The sequence below is a fragment of the Hibiscus syriacus genome, unplaced genomic scaffold (genome assembly GCF_006381635.1).
Source record: "Hibiscus syriacus cultivar Baekdansim isolate YM2019G1 unplaced genomic scaffold, ASM638163v2 tig00110656_pilon, whole genome shotgun sequence".
In the NCBI taxonomy this organism is placed as follows: Eukaryota; Viridiplantae; Streptophyta; class Magnoliopsida; order Malvales; family Malvaceae; genus Hibiscus; species Hibiscus syriacus.
The window spans coordinates 728,080-752,245 of record NW_024062816.1 but is presented as its reverse complement, the minus strand read 5'-3'; the positions used below and the strand labels follow the sequence as shown (position 1 = coordinate 752,245).

Below are 24,166 nucleotides of genomic sequence, written 5' to 3'. Positions count from 1 at the left end.
ACAACTTTTTGATTATGGAATTGAAGTAGGTACTATTCCTATCAAGTGTAACACCCCAATTTAGGGGATAAATTTAAGAAATTATAAAGTGGTGAATTTAATTTGTATTTTTGGAAGAAAGTGGGGATTAAATTGTAAAATTTTAAAGTTGACAGACCATTTTAAGAAGTACAGAAAATTCAGTGGCTAAACCCATGATTTAACCATTTTTATTTTGGAGAGAATTATAAATCTCTCCCCCGTATGTTCAGCAGAATATTTTCCCAGTTTTCCCTCTCAAACAACCCTTCTTTCAACTCCGATCTACTCGTCGTCCGACCTCCGATCGACGAGCCAAAACCACCACCGTGTTCGTTGTCAACCGAGGAACAAAACCCCTCAAACCTTTCGTCGTGAATCGTCTCTGCTCGTCGTTAATTTCAGTCAGAAGTATCATCGGTAATAACTCGATTTCAATTGGTTTTTCGTCAATTTACGACTATCCGATGATCTGTTTACGACATATCTCGCACCATCGTGTTCCTTGCATCGTTCCGAGTCTGCCGGTGTCATCCTTGGTCTTCGTCGATGACGGCGCGTGAGGAAGTAAAGCGGTCAAAGTTTTTTATTTGTTGAAATCGAGCTCTTTACCGTTCAAAAATTTGAACCGAGCTTTATAAGTATCTCGAAATCGCTCAAAATAATTTTTAGAAATTTTTACGTGATTTATAGGACACCAGAGTGGGTCCCACGCACCGCCACTGCACGTGGGGATGGTCCAAATGACCGGTTTGACCAGTTTTTTTACCAATCTGACCGGTTTGACCGGTTACAACCCGACACGACCCAATCCAACCTGACCCGTTGACCCGACCCGTTGACCGGCGTTGACCACTGTTGACAAAAACTTTGACCAGCTTTGACCGGGAATTAAATGACCTTTGACTTTGACCAAGTATACATATCCTGACATTTTTCGAAGTTCCAAATCCGATTCCGCAGTTCGTTTTTTGAAATTCAGACCCGAAAGCCTCGAAATTGCCAGTCAAACCCGTTGACTTTGATTTTGACCAAAAAATCCAAATTTTTGAAAAGTCAAATTTTATGCTTTCAATGTCCTGAATCTGAATCCGAAGTCCGTTTTGCCAAATTCGAACCCGGTAAGCTATTTTTCACTGATTTATCATTCGATTCGATCCGTTTTTCAGAATTAAACTCTGTTTTTGATGTAATTTCTGTTGGTATGGATCCGAGGAAATATTGGAAGATGATTTCAAGATCAAGGGTGTTCAAATGGAATTTTATGGTCAATCAGTTTTGCACAAAAATCGAGGTAATACTTTACTACCTCTTTATGCTTTATAGAACATGTTGGTATTGGTAAATGCATGAATGTAAATGTTTGGTCTCATATGTGTAATTAACGAAGATCTACACTTGATACGAATACGGTAGCAAGTAGGTAACTGAATATGACTCAAATGACTATTATAAGAAATTGTAGGACAGTTGAAATTAAATTACAAGTTCTGGAATTAAGTGATAAAAGAATCAGCCATGGATATGTAGATTATAATTTATCTCATTAAAGGTACTTAGATGATAAATTATGAGAATATTTCGATTAAGTAAAATTACGAAATTACCATTATGTTGGAAAATGACAAGTATTGTCCCTGGAAGTGGATAATAATTTGAAAAGAATTATTGATCTGATAAAACTATTGATGTGCATAAGAAATGTTAGTTTTACTTGGAAATTATGGATAACCGGTTTTTAACCCCAAGAGGGTTTATGCTAGATACTAGAAGTCTTTTAAGGAATCATTTCAAGATCAAAGAATGTTCGAGGAAGCAATTAATCATAGGATGTCTATATTATATTATTTTCGTTAAGAGCTAATATCGAAATTATCTGGTTAAGAAATTACGAAAATTCCCTTGAGAGATAAAATAGTCTGAGTTAACCTTGAATGAGAAATTTTTTTGAGGATTTGTACTTAACTTGATTAAGTACGAATTTGATTGTTAAGATCCTGACTTAGAACAGAAAAATTCTTGATATTCCGTTGGTAAAAATCTGAGAAGGCACTTGACCCGAAAAAATCCGAGTAATGAGTAAATACTTGAAGAATAATTTATCGGGGTATTCTGTTGTCAGAATTATTCGAAATGACTGAAATAAATAATAAGATTGAATTTAATAGTAAGATCAGACGGAAGAAAAGGATTAAAATACACTGAATCTGTAAAATGACCAAAATACCCCTATAATAGAAATGACTCAAGAATACCACCAAGGTCTGAAATGAATGGAATAAAACTGAACACCAAAATTACCAAAATAACCTTATGGCCTATACCAAGTAAATGTCTTGGATTAATTAAGGAATCCAAATAAGCATGGGTGTTGGACTACCTTTAAGGGGGTGTTTGGTTCAAGGATTGTGGGATTCCATGTGATGGAAATCCCACATTCCCATGTTTGGTTGACCGGGAATCTCATTCCCGGTAATGTTTTATTACCAATAGTAGATTTTTGGGGGTATATTACCGACGTTTTGGACTAAAATGCCCTTAAATTTTTATTTTTTTTTTCAAAAATATCATTCTTCTGTCATTGAATAATAAAAATTCTACGAAGGTTAAATTACAAATTTATCCTTAAATTATTTTAGATTTACAAAAAAAAAGTCTATAATTAAAATTTTATATGAAGTTCAAGGGTTAAATTTTTTTTACCCTTTCATTAAACCTTTTTTATATTTTTAATTTTGTAAAAAAAATTATATAAATATTATGAATTTAATTTTTTAAAGAAAATATATAAATATTTTACAATTTGTAATATTATACAAATATATAATAAGGACAATTTGGTCAAATATACATTCCAATAATCTTTTATTCCTTTAACCAAACACGGTAATCTTACATTCCTGCTAAACCAAACACAAAATACAACATTCCCAGTAATCCTATTCCCTGGTAATCTTTTATTCCCACTGGTAATCTTACATTCTGTGAACCAAACGCACCCTAAAAGTAATGGAACACAATTTAAGTGAGTAGATTAACCCTAAAGTTATATCAATACCTGAATGGTATAGATATTACTAGAATGCATGTTCGTCTTCTCAAGTTTGACTCGATGATAGCTTAGATCAACTCTGGATCGCATTCAGTACTAAGAATTGGACGTTTTTTCAACAAATCAACCACGAAGACCAAATCGAATGGAAAGGAAGTACTACATGTGTCTGAAATTCAGGAATATTTGAATTACTCTGGAAAATCCCGAAGTAACTGGAATGGACATGACTGTTAAATGAACTAGGTAACCTCAATGACTGAGGATTAAGTAAGTGAATTGGATAAGTCTGGAAATTCTGATGAGTTGATAAGATGTATTATCCTTATGGAACATGAACTACAAATCAAGCATGTCTGTATTTCATGATATCATGGAAGCTTAGAAATGAAATAAAGACCATTGTAAGATCTATTTAGCGATGATTCTGAAGATGATCTATGGACAAGAATTTGTGGTATTAAAGAGTAAATACCCTGGAAGGAAAATGAATTGACCAGTCGACATAGATTATTAAGATTCTGAATCTTCGTTCTCAAGTTGTTTGATTATCCGATCAATTGACATGGATGTAAAGGATTCTGAATACCCTTCTGATTACGTACAACTTCTGAAAACTGTCCGAATAAGATATGATCCAGATAATTCACATTCTAAATAACTGATGATTTAGTCAGTTAGTGAACTTTTCCAATAGTATTTCTAACTTCCGGTATTTTATCGGTATACTGAAGATCCGTATTTCTCTTCATGATAAGATTATCTTATACCTCTGAATAATATTTGTAAACTCTGGTGTGTTCCCTAATCATATAAATATTTTATCTAATTTCTGACTTGAATTCTGCTCTGATACATGACCTGAATTCTGTTCTAATTTCTGATCTGGATTCTGTTCTGATATCTGTTCTGAATTCTATTTTGATTTCTGATATCTTCGTTTACCGACGGAGAAATGTTTTATTTGGGGGGGTTTATTGTTGGAGAAAGATTATCTGCAGGCTTCTCAGCTGTGTGCTCAGGGCCTAACTAGTTGTGAGAGGTGTATGGTTCCGGGGAACCTACACAAACAGATTTGAAAGGATGGGGGTGTATATATATGTGTTTTAAAATAAAAATTTGTATCTTTTTACTGGTTTTACGGGAACACACTAGAAAACCTATTTTGATCTCCTGAACCTAGACATCTGAAATATTTCTATCTGAAATGAATATTATCTGTTCTACCTGCGATATCAATGGATCTCAACTCAGCCAAAGAAATCTGTAAATGTTCGGAAACAATAAGAAAACATATATTTATCTGTATCTGCACGTTCTTCATCATCATCTAGTAGTTCTGTATTACTGAGCTTTCCGAAGCTCACTCTATTACTCAACATTGCAGGTTAAAATAATTGTACCAGTGCAGCTATCGACATCAGTAAAGGAGTTCTTCCGGCATTGTTTACAGAGTACAATACATGTGATTAGGGGGCATGTAATTGTATTTTGTTTTATATACGAGTCCGAATATCTGTTTTATTTATACATACTGATAAATCATTTTATAAGTTACATGTTTTGTTAAAAGTTTTAAATTTTCCGCTATTTTTACAGTGGGTTGCTCCGGTGGCCCTAATGTGACACTTCAGATCGGATCGGGTTACCCTTATCGGTCTGAGGGGGTTACATCAAGTGTGAAAAAACTAGTTCTATTTGTCTCACTAAAAATCCCATCCAACACTCTAGAACTAAGCATATTGAAATAAGACATCACTTCATTAGAGACTATATCGCTAAGGAAGATGTAGTTCTAGAATTTGTTGATACTTTGCACCAATTAGCGGATATTTTTACAAAGCCTTTAGACAAGGAAAGATTTTGGACAATTAGGAGAGAATTAGGTTTAACCAACCTATCTTCACTTAGTGTTTAAAATAATTTTAGCACTTTTAAGAATAAATGAAAAATGCTTATAATAATAATTTTTGATTGCATTCTATGCTGTTAGTTAGGGGGAGTTTATGTTATTTGGTGAAAATTAATTTTATGTTCAAATATAGTTTAAGGAATAATTTGATTGATTGAACATGATTAATTTTCAATATGTGAGTTACCAAAACCACTAGAGCTAATTAATTTAGCATTTTAAGTGTTTAAAATGGATTTTTGACATTTTGTGCTTAATGCATCGATTCACTTAACAGTGCATCGATGCATCCCTTTGAATGTGCATCGATTCATCTTGATGATGCACCGATGCACGCCTTGAATGTGCATCGATGCACAGGGTCATGCATCGATGCATCCGTCGGGTTTTAGGTTAAAAAGGCTTATTTTCTCATTTGTTTCAAAACCTAAAACTAAATTCTCTTAGCCATTCGCCTCCTCTCTCTTTCTTACTCTCACAATTGCTCCAAATCCTTTGTTTTTGATCGGAATCTTCAAGCTTTTCAACTCCTAATCCTGCTTTAATCATTAATTCGTGTAAAACATCAATACATCCCTCTCAATCCGAAATTTCAAGGTAAACTTTTCTAAAAACTCATTTTATCAATTTTCAATCTTAGGGCTAGTTTTGATTAGTTCTAGGATGAACATTATATCGGGCATTGGTTATATGATGATTCTGAACTATATTTTACAACAAATTTCATCAAAAATACACAATTTTTCAAAATTTTCTTTGAAAATCGAAATTAAAAAAATTATTTTCGAAAATCATTGATGTTTTTGACTTCATTATATTGTTTTTATGAAAACTATATGTATTGCAATATTTCCAATGATATTTTCAAATAGTTTTCAAAACTTTGCCCATTAGGATTATTTTAGAGAACCTTGATTATTACAGACTCAATTGAGTTTCAGGATTGATTATTGTGCATACATGTTTTTCAATTTGCAGGTTATCTATTTCTTTCCTTTTTTTGATCCCAAACATTCTAGGTCCTCTTCGAGTCAGTCAAACCAAAATCATCCTCCCGTTCCTCCACCACAAAATCCAAACAATCCTCAAAAGACCATAATTAGTACATGTTTTAATATGCTTGAACGTCGGAGAGAAGAATTATACCATAGGTACATGGATTCTTTCCAATCTTATAGAATTAGGGAAGAACGTATTCCATCTCTACAAGCCATGATAGACTTTAAATTTGAATACCTCCTGATTCTTAGAACATGGAAGTTTGATAAACTGTTTTCTCTTAGACCTGTCGTCTTTCATCAATTAGTCCACATTTTCTATTCTAATGCGGTCTGTATTCAAAACAAAACTCAATGTGGAACTATAGGAATCAGATCCTACCTTTTAGGACAATATATTCTTATTGATTTCGCAACTATAGCTTTAAAATTTGGGTTAGATGAAAATAGTGTATATAACGAAAAAGAAACTGTGGAATATCCATATCTCCCAAACGCTAGTGTTAGTACCCTTCGATCTCATCACGATCATTTTCTTCATTTAATGATCTCGTGGTGGTTTCGACCATCCGCGGGTAGGTACTCTACTCTTCATGATAGGGATTTATGGTGGATGTATTGTATTAAGAATAAGATCAAAATAAATCTTCCACAGATTATCTTTAGTGTGCTAGTCGATACCGTAAACATTATTCCGTCCAAACATGTCGAAATATTAGTTTATGGTTGTCTTTTTAGCAATCTCTTTATCAAACTCGGTATGGATGTCTCTCTTGACAATCCTATTCCTCTCTAAAACCCAATCAACCTCACATCCTTGAAGAAAGTGGATTGGAAACAAGACGAGGTATCCGGTCAATGGGTTTTTAGACCCGGTAAGCAAACTCCGGGAGCTAGTTCCTCACGAGCTGCTCCTAGCTCCTCTCGTGCTCCTCCTCCTCCTTTTCCGGCTCCGGCTACTGAAGATGATCCTGAATTTCAACAGCTTATGCAAGACATCGATGATCACGTACCTGATGACGAGCCTGCACTGGAACCAACTCCACAACAGTATCAAATGCCTTCATATTTTCGTTCGTTTTTGGAGACATTTGATCTATGGTATGCTTCCATCGAATCCCACTTGACTGCTACTCACAAAGCAGTAAATCAACGCTTAGACACTTTGGAAGCTCGTCAGATGGAGTTTCAAAGGGAGATGCTTGCACGCATGGATGCTCTTTCTCTTGAGATGCAAGCCCGATTTCTTTCTCCGCCTCCCGATCCTTCTATGGATGACTAGACTTATTTTATTTTTATTGTATTTGGGATTAAAACTTAAAACTTGGATTGTTAAAACATTTTACTGTTTTTGAATTGTTTAACTATTGTTGGATGTTTGAACTTTTTATTTATTTGGTTTGATCTTTATGAGCTTCATGTTTATTAATTTTTGCATTATTAACATCTTAGTTGCATTATGACCAATTTACCATTTCACATTTGATTTGAATATTGATTATGAACACTAATGGCTAACCTCTCTTTTGATCTTTGATCTTAGCAGCTTAAGCTATATTCAATTAAAATGTTTAATCAATTGGCTATGTTTTTCAAAGCCTTCTTTCACTCAGTTTTTGAGTCTTTTTGATTTAACAAAAAGGGGGAGAAGTGTTAAGTGTTAAAAGTTTTAAAGGGGAGAAGTGTTATAGTAAGGGGGAGTAATTTCAAAATTGATTTCAAAACTTATTTTCAAAGAAAATCTTAAAATTACTCAAGAGTTTTGTTATATCAAAAATGGGGAGATTGTTGAAAACATTTTGATATTTCAATATAACAAACTAAGTTTAAATGAATTTTAAGATTTTACAAATGATTTTCTAAAGTATATTCGATTCAATTAATCGAATATCAAATTATTACTCCAAGTCTTTCAAGATCATTTCAAACCTTACTAAATGTGTAAAATTGTGTTTTATACTTAAACTATTTTTGAAACAATTTTCACAAAGTATTTTGAACCAAAATCAAGCCTAAAATCAAATTTTCAAAGTGATGCACCGATGCACCAATCCATGCATCGATGCACCATGGAATTAATTGAACATCGAATGCATTTTATGCATCGATGCACATACCATGCATCGATGCACTTAGTGCATTTGATGCATCGATGCACAAGACCATGCATCGATGCACTCAAGCTATTTCAAAACATCGAATGCATTTCATGCATCGATGCACTTTTAGTGCACCGATGCACTGAGAGTCCAACTGTCAAAATATTTGAATTTTACACTTGATGTACCGAGGGTATAAATCGATGCATGAGACGTTCCCAACCACTAATATTAACTATTTTCACACTTAAACGACTCTATTGACTCCACTAAGCATCCCCAACGTTCAGAATCATTTGAAGGTGTATTTAAACAAGCTTAGAAGCCATTGATCAAAAACAAGAAACAACAAGCAACTAGAATCAAGAGAGAATCAAAGAGAAAGCATTAAACCTCAAGTTTGAGCATTTCAATCCTATTTTTCATTCAATATTCATTTTGCTTTCAATAACACTACTTGTACTCAATTGTATTCATTTTTTAGTGTTATTTTCTTTGTTCTAGAATTGTGCAAATAATCTACCTTGTGAGGATTTCCTTGTAAGTTTGCAAATTTGTAATCTTCTCTTTGAGAAAGAGTGTTATTTAAAAATTGGGGTATATTCTTGAGGGTGTTGTAAGGTTATCTCTTTGGCCTCAAAAGAAAGAACAAATTAGTGAATTTGTTGGAAAATCCTTAGTGTGAATAGCTAAGGTAGTGGACGTAGACTTTGGTTGAGAAAGTTGAACCACTCTAAATCGATGTGCAAATCTTTTCAATTTTCTGCAAAAACTTCCACCAGATTTTTATTTGCCAATTCACCCCCTCTTGGTCAATTCCGTCGATCGATTAACTCAACAACTCTTGAAGTTACAACTTCAACTCCTTTAACTCTGTCGATGCCATGCGGTAAGGAGCAATGGACACCGGAGCGGACACAAACATTACTTCTATGCCAAACTCTAGCTCTTTGATTCAGTGGTATACCCGGTAACTCCTCTGGAAATACATTTGGGAAGTCTCTGACGATTCGAATGTCCACAATCCTAGGAACTACATCTCTGGTAACGACTATGTGAGCAAAGAAGGCTTCACAACCCTGATCCAACATTCATTGTACCTTAAGGGTCGACATAACCTTTACACATTTAGTATTCTCACAAAACATGATGATCCTAGTCTCATCCTCCTTCCAGAGTTTAAGTCATCAATGTTTGCACCTCAAACTCGCTTTGTGCTCCGATAACCAATCTACGCCCAAAATCTAGTTGAACTCTCTAAAAGGTAGTTCCATAAGATCGACAAGAAAAGTTTCACCTTGAATTTCAATCGGGAATCTACGATAGAATTTATCTACTATGATATCTAATCCTAGAGGGATAGACACTCAAACTCCTATCTTAAGGTTCTCAACTGAGATATTTATTTCTTGTACTGGGTTATAGCAAATATAGGAATGAGTAGATCCGGGGTCGATTAAAGCAATAACTGGAAGGGAAAATACGGTAAAGGTACCCAAAATCACGTCTACGACATTGCAATTCTCAGTAGTCCATATTGTTTACTGGAAAACAGTAACTCTAGGCTCCACACTGGCCCCAGATCGGGATGCACCCTTACCAGTTTGACTGGAGGCAGAACCCCCACCTCTATGGGGTCCTCTACCCCTCTGAACTGGTGGAGCTAATCTCTGAGTAGTGGTTGGGGTCACATCATGTGATTCTTGGCAATCTCTAATAAAATGGTCCAGGGATCAACAATGGTAACAACTCCTAGACCCATGCCAATAAACCCCTAGATGCCTTTTATCGTAAGTAGGACAAGTGGGATGAGACCACGACCTAAAAAAACATCTAGAGCTCACAACTGATGCAATAGCCAACGGTCTCCTATGCTGACTAGATCGACCTCCCCCTCTGCTCACACTCTGAGAAGACATGCTAGAATGACATACTAGGGCTCTCCAAGACCTCTGAGAATTTGTCGCATTCTTTGGTTGCTAGGAAGGTCCTGATGGCCATGCCACTCCTTTATTCTGACTAGAGGTAGTCTCTGCCTCTTTTGCTCTTCTCTCTAAAACCCTCTTGACAACTTTTGCTTGTTGGAATAACTCAGCAAATACTCTCGACAGATTAGCAGCTAAGTGGGTCAGAATATCCAAATAGAGGCCCTCTCTAAACTTCTGACAGATGTGATACTCTGTTGGCACCAACTATGGTGCATACCAGCTAAGGCGAAGGAACTATACCTTATAGTCAAAGATTGTACGGTCCCCCTGAGTCAACTGGATGAACTGATCTCTTACTGACGAAATTCTTCTAAAAATCAATCCCAGGTAGGTCACTCTGGCAGCAGGAATATCTCGATTGTCTCTCACCAATCTATAATGTCACCTTTTAACGAGGAGATGACACATTCTAGCATACCCTCATAGGTGAAGTGTAGTTGGCGAAGATTTCTCAGGGTCTCTTTAAGACATTGATCGTCCGCTACAGGATCATTATGTCTTGTACCGAATAAATATGAGGTTCGGTATCTTTGGAACCTCTCAAATGGGTCTCCTGAGATGCTACTGCAGATGGGGGCTGGCTAGACTGACTAAGTAGGTAAGGTATAAGGTGTCATAGGTAATACCCTGGCTATTCTCCTCAGGGATTCTGTTAAATCTCTAAAGAAGGTCGCTTTCTTGACCCCCGCATCCCTAGGCTCCTCAACATCTGTATCAAGGACAAACTCATCACCTAATTTATCCTCTAGGGATGCCCCACTCTCACACCTACCATTCTGACTATGGCTTGGGCTCTCGTCTATTTCTAATTTCTAAAATTTAAACAATAAGGAAGAACTATAAAAAAAAATTAGAAGCATAAGTACTCTTAAAGTCCCTAGAGGCATGTATATTCATAAACTTTTACTGACTTTGACCCGCGGGTCCTAGGAACGTCTAAACCTGACGCTTTGATACCACTAAATGTAACACCCTACACCAGTACGACACACAATCTATCGATAAGAGCGCTACATGGAACCACCAAAACGGCTAACCAAAAATTTTCTTCATCATACTCGAAGAAAAAACATTTATTAATAATTAATTGTGATAAAATAGATAATAAAATTCATACAAAACAGTTGACAGTCGGGAGCTCCAAAAAATATAATTCAAAATGTACAAACCATAATTTAAAATAAGTTACTACTCAACATACAAAATAAGAGTTTCAAATATACATGCCCTCTAAGAAGAAACTGAGACGTACTCTATTATGAAAATATGAGTTTGGATTTACTCAACACAAAAGTTCTTCAAGTGCTCCACTTAAGAATCTGCGTAAGGAAACAAATTTCAAATATTGAGCTAACTAGCCCAGTGCCACACTAACAACTAAAACATACTAACAGAGGTTCAATTATAACTTGCTCAAATAACTGATAAAAAGGTAGAATGAATCTATTTAATTTGTATCATTAGTGAGTATCCTTGTGATACCCACTCTCTATGCTATGGTAGAAATCATGGTGCAGTTGATGGATCTATACATCTTGGAGCTAACACATCCTTCTAGTATACTAAAAATGTGGCCCATAGAATTTCTGCATCGAACACCACACCCTCGACTAGCCAACCCCTTGCGAGTGTCAGACCTTGCGCCCTAGCTAGTCAGTTTAAAGTGCATTGCACACTTCCTAAGGATATCTGGACTGATTCTATACTTTCGACATTGCTAGCTTTTCTATAAGAACTCAGGTGTCTGAAATATTTCCCGAGCATCAAAATAGGCTAGTCTTATTTCACCCTAATTACTTTCATTTCTAAGTTTAATTATGTTTTATTATTATTCTCACTTGTAGTCTTATTTGAGAGTAATTAAAACTTTTTGGGAAACCTCATTAGTCTCTACAAAGCCTCTTAATTTCTATCCCAAAACAAAAACTTGTTATCGATATTGGCCATACAGTATCGATACCCTACTCGAGCTATCGATACATCCTCTGGTTGACCCAAACTATTGACCCGAGTTTCGGGGAATTACAAATATTATATATTATAATAATAATAATATAAAATTATATTATAAAAAATTATAAATAAATATAATTTAATAATTAATATTTTTATTAAAATGATACTAAAATGATATATTAATATTAAATATATAAAATAATAATATTATGAGTATTTATAATTTGAAGTGAAAAGTTCGTAAAATGATTTACGAAAAATCATATTGTAAGTCATTTTTTTATAAAATGTAAAGGAAATTCAGTTAATCAGGAAAATGAATTACATTGACTATCTGTTTTTCACCAACAAAAACTGTAAAATAAGGAAAATATTTTCTGAAAAACCAACTATAGAGAAACAAAGAAACAAGAGGGCCCTTAGTTTATTAAACTTCAATTTTTACAATGTGTTTTATATTCCTTAACATTTATTAAAATCTAGGTTTAACTACATAATTGATCATTTCCGTTTATGTTTAGTCTAATTTTCTATATTGGTTTAAAAAATGTCACTTTCGTTTTTATTTTATTAAAATGTGATCAGTGAGAGTTAATTGTTGTTAGACCTTTAACGAATTACTGACGTGATACAGTGGATTTATAAAATTAAAAAGGCTAAACTACACAAATGGTCACTAATGTTTGAATAAATTTTTGTTTTCTCTACTAAATTTTCAAAAGTAACAAATTGGTCACCAAAACAGCAAATATATCCTTGAATAATGATTTTATATCTAATTTATCCCAAAAACTTTCTAATTTTTTTATTTATCATTTGAAATATTTGATTGTTGCATGTCCATAAAAGTTAATTTCCAAGTTTTATTCTTAAAAGGCTTAATATAAAAGTGTGTCTAAACTATACATCTTTTTCCATTTAGATGCCTAAACTTTTTTCGATTAATATAGATGCCTAACGTTAGGGGTGTACAATTTAAAATATTGGATCCGATATGATTTAAAAATTTAGATATGTGAAATTTCAGATAACTAAAATAGTGGTTGAAATGCGATAAAAAAACCAATTTTGTCTATAACTAATTCCATTTTAGAAAAGATATCAGACATTATTTTAATACAATACAAAAACATTTAAGAGATTGAAAATAAATAATTAAATAAATTTTAAATTAACCTTTTCAACTTGGCAAAAATCAAAGAGGGTAGTGATTCGTTGTTGCTGCTTCTGCTTTCTATGGATATCAAGGCAATTCACATGAATATATAATTCGGCATGAAACACTGAGTTGCATGAAGAGAAAAATACCATTTTCTTGGACAATTTTCTCTTTTGAAACTATGTGTGTTTAATTTTTTTTAAATATATGTATTTATCCCTCACAGTTTTTTTTTGGTGACCAAAAGGATAAAATTACAGAGGATTAAGCCCCTGCTGTCAACATGTAATCTTCAGCTTCCTGTCGGACAATATCAATCCCTTCCAGTGGTGGGGTGGAGAAAACCATATGAACTTCTCCTCTAGTCGCGGCAATCTTAGCTAGTTTATCTGTCACCTTGTTTGCATTTCGGCTTATGTGCTTTAGAACAACGTTCTAATCTCTGTTAATCAACTTATTCACACAATTAATAAGAGTAAAAATCGAGTCTCTCTTATTGTTCACCTTTAACATCCGGACAGCATCCAAACTATCCGTCTCCACCGTGATTAGCCGCTCTCCTAGATTCCAACCATGAAAAAGACCTTCATGGATACCCCATAACTCCGCTTCAACTATAGAACATATTCCGATCAATTTTGAGAATCCAAACATCCAACCACCATTTGAAGATCGAAAAACACCTCCATATGACGCAAATCCACTTCCTATGTTATGGGACCTATCAGTGTTAATCTTACACCAATTGTGAGGAGGCGGTTGCCAAGCATCATGGATAGTACATGGACGGTGAGAAAACTGAAACATTGGTAAAGAAGATTCCATTGCACAGTTAGCTTCAAGAGTGAGGCGTCTGCTCTTCTCTAATACGGACTCATGCTCAAAGTAGTCCGGATCAAAGATTCTACCATTCCGATGCTTCCAGATTAACCAAAGGATTGAACCAAACCGTAAGTCCCAATCATTGTCCTCACGTGCGTAAAACCCTGGGGAAACTATATTGATTTATATCCAACTTTTGATTTCCCTTGTATAAAAATCCTCTAACTTTTCAGTTTTAACTAATGATGACCAAATAGCCATAGCCATGTGACATTGGCGAAAAAAATGGTCTGGTGTTTCACCCATCTGTACACAAATTCCACAGTTACTAGTTGTGGCCATATGTCGTCGTACTCACTCTGAATTAATAAGAAGCCGATCATTCGCTAGCAACCATAAGAAAATTTTGATTCACTGCAGTCCACGATACTTTGATATCACCTCCCACACTTTATGCGTATCGTCATTTAAAATTCCCCGCCTCAACTCATAAGCTGACTTGACAGAGAAATTCTGATCAATGCTTTCCAACCAGTGCATGCTTCCGACAGCTTTGTCGTGGGGGCATTGTTGCTGCCAGACGTTGAAGAATGGTGTTCGATAGTTTATCAATGAAGAATTCCCAATGCCATTGACCAATATGATCCACTATAGAATAAACCGACTGCTGTGGAAGATTATCTCACTCTACTATATTAACAACAAATCTCGCCAAAGGTCCCACGTTGCTAAGACATTTTTCCCTCCAAAACACTACATTACAACCATTACCAATATTCCAAACAAAACTTTGCCACACCTCATTCCATACTTGAGAAATACCCTTCCAAACATGCGAGCTTCTCGTGCAATTAATGGATTCGGGATCAATTCCACCCATTTATATTTAAAGCGTAACACTCTAGCCCACAACTTATTGGAATTAACCACCAATTTGTAAGCTAGTTTCATGAGAAAAGCTTCCTTTTGAATGCTTAATTTTTGTAGACCCAAGCCACCGTTGATTGTTGGTTTGCAAATGTTTTCCCAACGAACAAGAGGTACTCCACCTCTATTCTCGGTATAACCCTAAATAAAACCCTAAATTAACCATTCTATCTATTCACATATCCCTTTTGGAAGCATCGATGATTGCATTGAATAAGAAGGAATTGCCGAAAGTATTGCTTTCGCCAAAGTGATTCTCCCAGCCAAGGATAAAGATTTTTCCTTCCACCATGTGAGCTTGTCACGGACTCTTGAAACAATATAACTATACGAAGATTTCGTAATCCGAGAGTGTAACAGAGGGACTCTCAAATACTTGCCCAAATTTTTAACTTCTTGAAAGCAAAAAAAATGCTAATGGAATTCTTCAAATCCAAATCCACATTCTTTGAGTAATAAATAGTAGTTTTATGGATATTTATTTTTTGACCCGAGGAATTGCAGAATAGCTCCAAAATACCTCATATAACATTACACTGCTCGATAGAAGCCTCGGCAAGGAGTACCAAGTCATCTGCGAAGAATAGATGGGAGAGAGCAGGCCCGTTACGACATAAGCAAATAGGTTTCCACCTACCACTGTTTAACGCTCCAGCTAATGCATGCCCCAACCTCTCCATGCACATCACAAACAAGTAAGGTGATAAAGGATCATCTTGACGAAACCCTCGTGATGGATTAAAAGATGTCGACATAGCACCGTTCCAAAGTACCTGGGTCGAGACTGAAGATACACAACGCATGATAAGCATCCTAAGCTTATCCAGGATGCGAACCTCTTTCAACGTATCATCAATGAAAGGCCATTCAAGATGATCATATGTTTTCTCAATATCAATTTTGATAGCCATATAACCAATCTTACCTCTCTTCAATCTCATGGAGTGGACTACATCTTGTGCAATAATAATATTATTCGTTATCGATCTGTCAGGAACAAAGCTTGTTTGAGTCTCCGAGATCCAATGACTCGGCAAAGGTTTTAGTCGATTCACAATGATCTTTGTAACTAGCTTATAAAGTACTGAACACAAACTAATAGGTCAAAAGTGACTAAACAACTCCGATGATTTAGTTTTTGGGATAAGCACCAAGAGAGTTCGGTTGAGTTCATTATCAAAATCACCTCTTTCAAATATGTTCTGAATCATTCGACATACACCATATTGTATTGTAGTCCAATTTTTCTAGTAGAAAAAAGCGTGAAATCCATCAACTCCAGGTGCCTTTAGCGGACTCATGCTAAATAATACATCCCAAATTTCTTCCACAAATAACGGTCTCATAAGCCCACTCAAATCCGACTCAGGGGATGCGGGAAAACAGCCCTTAATCGGATACACATTTCCGTCTACCTTGCTACTGGTGAATAAATCCCTGTAATAATTTACTTCCATCGAGCAAAGAACTTTTTGATCTGATATCCAACTTCTATCCGTTGCCTTGAGAGCTCCAACATAATTATGGCGACACCTAAGCATCGTACATGCATGAAAGTATTTTGTATTTTTATCCCCATGGAGTATCCATTGGTTTCTAGATTTTTAAAGCCACAAACTCTCCTCTTGTTGTAGTACATTTTTAAGTTCATTTTTCAACATGTACTGTAAGTATACCAATCTTCGAGAGTAGCAAGAAATAAACGCTCTTTCAATACCTCGTAAACGGGCCGACAATTCTCTTTTTTTCCTCTCTATGTGACCAAATACCTTCAAATTCCAATCATTAGCTTTGATTTGGAATGAATTAATGTTGTGTAAAACATCCATGTCATTATTCCAAGCAATAAAATGGAAAGGTCGATTCCCCTGAACTCTTAAACAGGAAACTCTTAAATTGAAGATGGTCTTGCCATACAGCAATAAAACGGAAAGGTCGATTCCCCTGAACTCTTGGGGTTTTCTATGCTTTAAGGAGGAGAGGGCATTGATCCGAACCCACCCTATCAAGATGCAGCACCACAGTACTCGAGAAAATATCCGCCCAGCAACTATTCATAAGGCAGTGATCTAAGCATTTACAAAGATTGCCTCTTCTCCATATAAACTTCGGCCCTCGATAGTTTACTTCGAATAACCCCAACTCAAACACAAACTCTGCAAATAAGTTACTGACTCCTAATCCATAACATGAACCTCCATCCCTTTCATCAAGCCGAATGATTGAGTTAAAATCACCACCCAAAATCCAAGCTTCATTCTCTCCTGGATCAAGATTAATAAGATGCTTCCATACTAACTTGTGTTTCTCCACTTGAGGGCTCGCATAAACTACGGTAAAATATAACCATCTATTTACAGAATCTGACCAGCATCTACTATGAATAAAATAAGGCGAAATAGATAAAAGTTCAACATTTAACTCATCTTTCGAAAGAAGCCAAATTCCACCACTAAACCCAAGAGCTTCAACTCTAAAAGAATTCTAAAAATTGAATGTCCGAATAACCCTCTCGGCAGCATTACCACTAATCCGAGTTTCTAGTAACGCAACAATTCTGGGTCTATTTTCCCGACAATGTTCCCGAAGATAACGTCTGAAAGTTTGGCTACCAGTGCCCTGACAATTCCAAAAGAGAATATTAACCATTAAATAAATAAAATTCAAGAGCACACCCTTATTGGGGTAGATTCGGGTTAGTGTTCTCGCCACCCAGTATTATAACCTCTTCTGTAACTATTTCCAATGCTCCCACTACAGGCAATGATCCTTCCTCCCTTCTGTTCTCACGCAAGGAAAAAGAGCCCTCTCCATGCATCATGTTTCTATCAAGATGTGTGTTGAATTTGCCTTCCGTAACCAATCTGTAAAACCTGTCGAGGAGAGTTTGAAATCTTTATTTTTGTTCTTCACTTTTAGTCCTTTAGAACTATCCCCAACCTCACATTTATTTCCTTTACTCTGAATATTTTTTCTTGCGATATGAAGCCTACTATCTTCCAAGATGGTGATCGCCGAATGGTTACCCGCAGCTCTAATATTGTGATGTTCCGTCACTTGAGGAATAACCCCGTCCTTCATGGCTATCATATTTATCTACTATAACGTTTGAATTTCCTGAGCTTTTCCGGATCGACTTGGATATCCCAGCCTACTCGCACCAGCCTCCATTAATCCACTGCTGGAGTTTTCTTTATCCACCTGCTATAATGTCCAAATTTCCTTAGTGTTTTCCGTCGGACGGGTATTTTTTCCTTTTACTCATGAATCTATCCGAGAGATATTGGTCGGACCTTCCTTATTGTTTGTTACATCCACTGCGACCTCTAGAATTACCGCGGAATCTTCATCGATACCATTATTTTCCTCACCTAAAATAGCAAATTGAGAGCCCCTTGTATCATCACCACTTGTTTTCATATTCGGATCAAGATTTTTCTTCGTACGCCTTCTACACGTTTCAACTATCATCCATGGTCCAAAACCTGACTCCTCGCCACCTACTTCTTTATCCAGGTCAAAACTTGAACCACTAGCTACTCCACCCTTACTAGTATTCGATTCAATAGAGCCACAAACATCATTCATATGCCCATATATTCCACATTGGAAACATATTTGATGTAGTACTTCGTACTCAATCTTTTTCCAGAACCTGTCAATTTTTAGGCATGGAATTAATGGTTTATTAAGGTTCACTAATACCGCCAAACGACCAAAACGGTCTCTCTCTCCCAAATTTGTGTTATAATCGATCTTCACCACCTGACCAATAACCATAGCAATACGACGAAAGATTACCTTTGAGTAGTATCTATAAGGAAACCCCGGTAATCTAACCCAGACGATTACCTACGATGGATGTTTTTCTGATGTGGTAAAAGTACGACTCCATGGTTGAATCGTAAGGTAGCATCCGAAAATCGTCCACGGCCCTTCCATCAAGGCATGAATATAATCCTGTTCACTCTCAAACTTCACCAGGAAATAATCATTCTCTAAATCGATGACTTGGTATTGTCCTTGAAGCTGCCATAATAAACTAATCCAATTCAACAACGTCTTAAAACCAATGGTACTTCCCAGGAGCCAGACTATCACCGAGCGTCGCATGCTATAGTCAATTCTATCATGAACTTGATCTGCGAATTGAATCACAGGATACGGACCATTGTTGTCCACAATACATTCACCATCCAGAACCACCACCTCATCCATAACCTGAAGCGAAGCAACGTCCATCATCTGCTTCAATTGATTCGTGACTGCACTGGCATAAGATTGCTTCTCCTGTTGTCGAGTTCCTTCTCCAATGTTATTCGCCTTCGATTGCAAATCCATACCATTCTGAACTTCCTCCATTCGATCATCATTCAACTCTTTATTACAAACTTTCTTAGTAACACGCTGATCCTCATCGGGGAAAGGGGAACCCGATCTCTCCAAAGATGAAGATGACAACACTTCAATCCCATGAAGATTTCCAGCAAGGTTGCCGCCGTTCGGAGGAGGAGCCGGGGGAACAAAAACAGGCGTCGGAGGATTTCCTATGTCACCTTTATATTTTTTAAGTTTTTATTTTTCTAAATAAGAATATTATTAATAAAAAAATCCAATATTTAAAAAATTACAAAAAAGCACCCAGAACCATAAAATATCTCATTTCAACCCCATATCAGCAAGAAATTATTTTATGATTCCAGTTCACCACGTCATCCATGGTCTCAGTGAATCACATCAATCAATTTTAAAATAACTTCCAAATAATTGTTCATTCTTTATTTACACATGAGAAAGAGGTGAATATTTACCTTGAAAAAAATGAAATGGAAAAATGTTATTGGTTGGGACCACGGATGATGTGATGAGCTATGTTCATCAAATAAGTTTTCCATATTACTAGTCTTCAGTCATCACCGACCACCTCCACCATCTTCGAACGATCACCTATCTATTGCCAGACCTCCAAAGTCGCCTATTCCTCTTAGCATCATCCAATCACCCTAAATACATATATCTTTAAATTTAAATCTCTAATTATCATTGAAACACGATTAATTGAAGCATGATCTGGGGATTTTGCAGACGAGGGGTGGAGGATTGTGCAGGCGAGGGAGGATTTTCCCATGGGAAGGGGATTTGCAGAGGAATTTTATTTTTCAAATTATTTTTATATTTTCAAATAATTTTTTTTTTAAAAAAATAAAAATGGTATGTATTAATTAACGATCAAATTTAATGATTCTTATAGAATAAACACTTAAAAGTGTAACGGAGAAAATATTAAACAATTATTTTGAACGAACAAATTTTAAGTGCTTATTTTTTAACAAAAGATATGATTTAGACATTTATTTTTTATTAAGCCAAATTAAAATAAAATCAATATTATATTCTATTAATATTCTTTAATTTTTTTAGTTAATTCATGCTAGTCAAAATTATAGCAATAAAACCAAATTTTTATTGTAATTATGATCAAAATGGTTAAACGCATATATGTGTTTAGGCTTGTAAATGAGACAAGACAAATCGGTAGCTATTTAAGTTTGACTCAGTCAAAGTTTGATAAATATTTGAATTGAATAAACTCGACTCAAGCTCTAGCTCGAATCGAGTTCTTAACGAGCCGAAATGAGATATTTGATAGTTGACTCGAAAAGCTTTCGAGCAATTCAAAAAATGATATATTAAAAGTTTTATTTTTTAAAACGTTAAATTACTAATAATATTAATATTCATGAGTTGATTTTTTTAAAAAATTGTAATATAAAATTTTTATGTTCTTAATGTTCAGGTTCAAGTTCGAGTTTTAAATGAGTTAAGTTGAAGATTTTTCTTTTATTTCAAGCTTTTTCGAGTTTAATTCATGATTTCAAGTTCGAGTCGAACTTGAAAATTTTATTGAAAATTTTAGGCTCGCAAATTTTCAAACCTAATCGAGCTCCCTTTTCAAGTATTTGAATCAAATCGAATTCAACAATACTCGACTCGCCCTGCATGTGTTCATCTAATATTCTTTAATTTTGTAAGTTAGTTCATGCTAACCAAGTGATTCTTACTAACGTAGTAAAAATCACAAAATATATAGGGATAGATTGATGGAGATATTTTAAAAACATAAATTTATATATAAATTAAATATTTTTATATTATTTATTAATAATTTATTTTTACTCTAAATTTTTATAAGTGTGTTTACTTCGTCCTTAATTGACGTGAGTACATTGAACATCTGTTGGACTCGACACTAATATTGTTTATGTGTTTATTTATTATCATAATAAATAAATAATATACTTTTTCTTTGGCACGTAAACAATGCAAATTCTTACAATAATATGTTAATAGAATCCTTCTTCCACTCATCTTTCCTTTTCTTAGAAATCATCCTGCAACATATACACACTTATATACATATGAATACACTCAAATATTTTTGTATGTTTCAATTAATAACTTGATCTTAAGGCAGCAAATTCACCAGCTTTCATCATCTGCTTGAACACCATGAAATTAACCCTACCATCTCCATCGGCACCCACCTTTGTTATCATCTTCTGGCAATCCTCAATAGCTTTTCCTTGCTTCAACCCTAACGACGACAAAACCGACTTCAACTCATCAAATGTGATGAATCCATCTCTGTTTTGATCGAAGACGTTGAACGCTTCCATCATGTCTTCTTCTTCGTCGTGCTCATTCGTTATCATTTGGTATAAAATGCTGAATTCGTCGATATCCACTAAACCATCTCCGTTCACATCGATGCTTTCGATGATTTGGCTTACTTCCTTGTCTGAAATAAACAGACCTAAATTCTCTAGCGAATCGTTGAGCCCTTCTTTTGTGATCATGCCGTCTTTGTTTCTGTCAAACATTTGAAATACCCGACGAAGCTCATTTTGATCCATTTCTTTCGTCGAAGGAAAAACGAAAACAAAATTCTTACCAAATCACAGATTTACCAAAATTCTGACAAAAATGTTAGTGAAATGTGGGGAAGGAAAAGTGTTTTTAAAGGATGTACAGTTAAATAAGTATAATTCAATCAATGGTTATTAAAAGAAACGGCAAAATGAAAGGGGTATTGAGCTAATTTTCGTGGGTATGAAAGGCTGTTTTAGTCTCTAATGTGGTTGAATTGGGCTAAAATTTTGGAATGTTTGTTAATTGTTTGTTTCTTTATTAATTTAAAATTTGGATTGTTATCGATTAATAAATCAAATTCTAATATTTATCTGTATCATTAAATATGTCTGTTATTGATTTTTTAGTTATTTTTTTAATTTTGACTCATTATTATTTAAATTTTATTATTAATGAAAATATGAAAAAATATAGCTTAAATACTTTAAATCAAGTAGTTTTTAGATATATATTTTATAAATTTAATTATTTAATATATTTAAAATAATCATTGTCAAAGTTCAAAAAATTTAAATTTTAAAAAATCAATAATAAACCACTTAGTGGGACAGAGAGTATTTTTTTGACAATATCAAATATTAATAGTTGGAAAAAAAATTGGATCGTTAATGAATGAGGTGAAGATGCTAAACACTTGGTGAGTTGCCATTGACATGAAGGACGAAGTTACAAAAATTTTATTTTTTTTTTCAATTTAGTCCCATTATTTTTCAATTTCGAAGATGCAAAGAAACACTTGGAGAGTTGCCATTGACGTGACGGACGAAGTTACAAATTTTATTTTTTAAATTCGTCCCATTATTTTCAATTTAAAAAATGCAAAGAACATTTGACGTTACTTCCATACCTTTATCTGTAAAGCCTTTACAGTGCAACTCAATGAAGAAGCAACCCAGGTCTTTGTGATTTGATCCAAGGCTTTCCTCTTAAGCGCTAAACGTAGCATGCGGGGGCAAAAAGAGCGGCATAAATTAAGAAATTGTTGTTAACTGTCACCCAACAATGTCTGATTCATGCTTCTTAACCATTATCGTCGTCATTGGCTTGCGCTTTTATATGTAAATAAAATTATCTTGTCGAGAGAAAAAAAAGACATAATTCAAACTTTAAATATTAAATTCTCATTATCACTTTTTTTATATTAAACGAATGTGATTACAAAATAATATATGTTATAAATACTATTAATCATATGACAATGAATGCTCAATCACTCATCCTTGTTGCAGCTGCTGGTGCTTGATCGGACACGGAAACTCTAGGAATAATAAGTATTCCTCATATCACTGAAGTAATTTGATTCGTGCAGAAATAAAAGAAAATATTTATAATTAAATATGAACATAATTTATAATTAATTAATATTTGATATTATTAAATAATTTAATTTACATCATCAATAACAATCATTTGACAAAATAATATTGTACAAAAATCATATAAGAAGGAAGGTGACAATATATAACTGTTTTTGTTGGACTATTGCGGTTGCCGTGTGGACATTGTCATTCATTTATTCCAGCCGCTAAGTTCCAATTACAAACATTAAGATAATTGAAATTCGGACATTAACAAAGCAAATGTACAATACAAGATCAACGAGCGGCTTGCAATTTACATTCTTGAGGACACTACTTTGTTAAGTCTCTCAAAAGTTATAAGTTGGTCTTCTAATTATAGGACACTATTTTGTTAAAGTTTATCAACTATTAAAAGTTACAAAGTGGTCAAAGACTATTCGTATATTCCTAACTCGTCATTTTTTATTAAAAAATTGATGATCTTCTAAGCTAAAAGTTAACATGTTGACTGAGATATGATAAAATCTGATCCCAAAATTGTTTGAGTTGTATAGTCGTTTGAGATTTTGATATCACATTTTATCATATAAGAGTCAACAAGTTCTCAGTTGTCAATTCTTTAATGGAAAATGACGAGTTTGAGACATATGAATAGTCGAGTAATCATTTTATAATTTTTAATAGTATGGAGATTTAACAAAACAATACTCTATAATTGATAGACCTTTTTGTAACTTTTAATAGTCATGAGACTCAACAAAGTAACATCTTAAAATCTATAGGGTATCATTTATGTACTTTACAAAGTGACATATGTTTCCAATTTTATCCTTGGATTTATATGATTTTTTTTAGGCAAAGGGTATCATGAGTGGACTAATGAGCCAGTGTAACAAATCTAAACTTTATTTATTTTGATTTATTTCCATCAGGAATTAAAGACATCATTATTAGTCAGGAAAAATCATCCTCCAAAGTTGGTATTTATATAAAAAAAAAAATTA

General features: G+C 34.5%; 1 protein-coding gene across 1 annotated transcript; it reads right to left on the bottom strand.

Moving 5' to 3' along the window:
• Positions 1 to 21,375: 21,375 nt before the first annotated feature.
• On the bottom strand, positions 21,376 to 21,845 carry LOC120137338 (calmodulin-like protein 3). Its single transcript, XM_039153107.1, has one exon. It carries the CDS (start codon positions 21,843 to 21,845, stop codon positions 21,384 to 21,386), a length of 462 nt encoding a protein of 153 aa, XP_039009038.1. The 3' UTR covers positions 21,376 to 21,383.
• Positions 21,846 to 24,166: the final 2,321 nt, after the last annotated feature.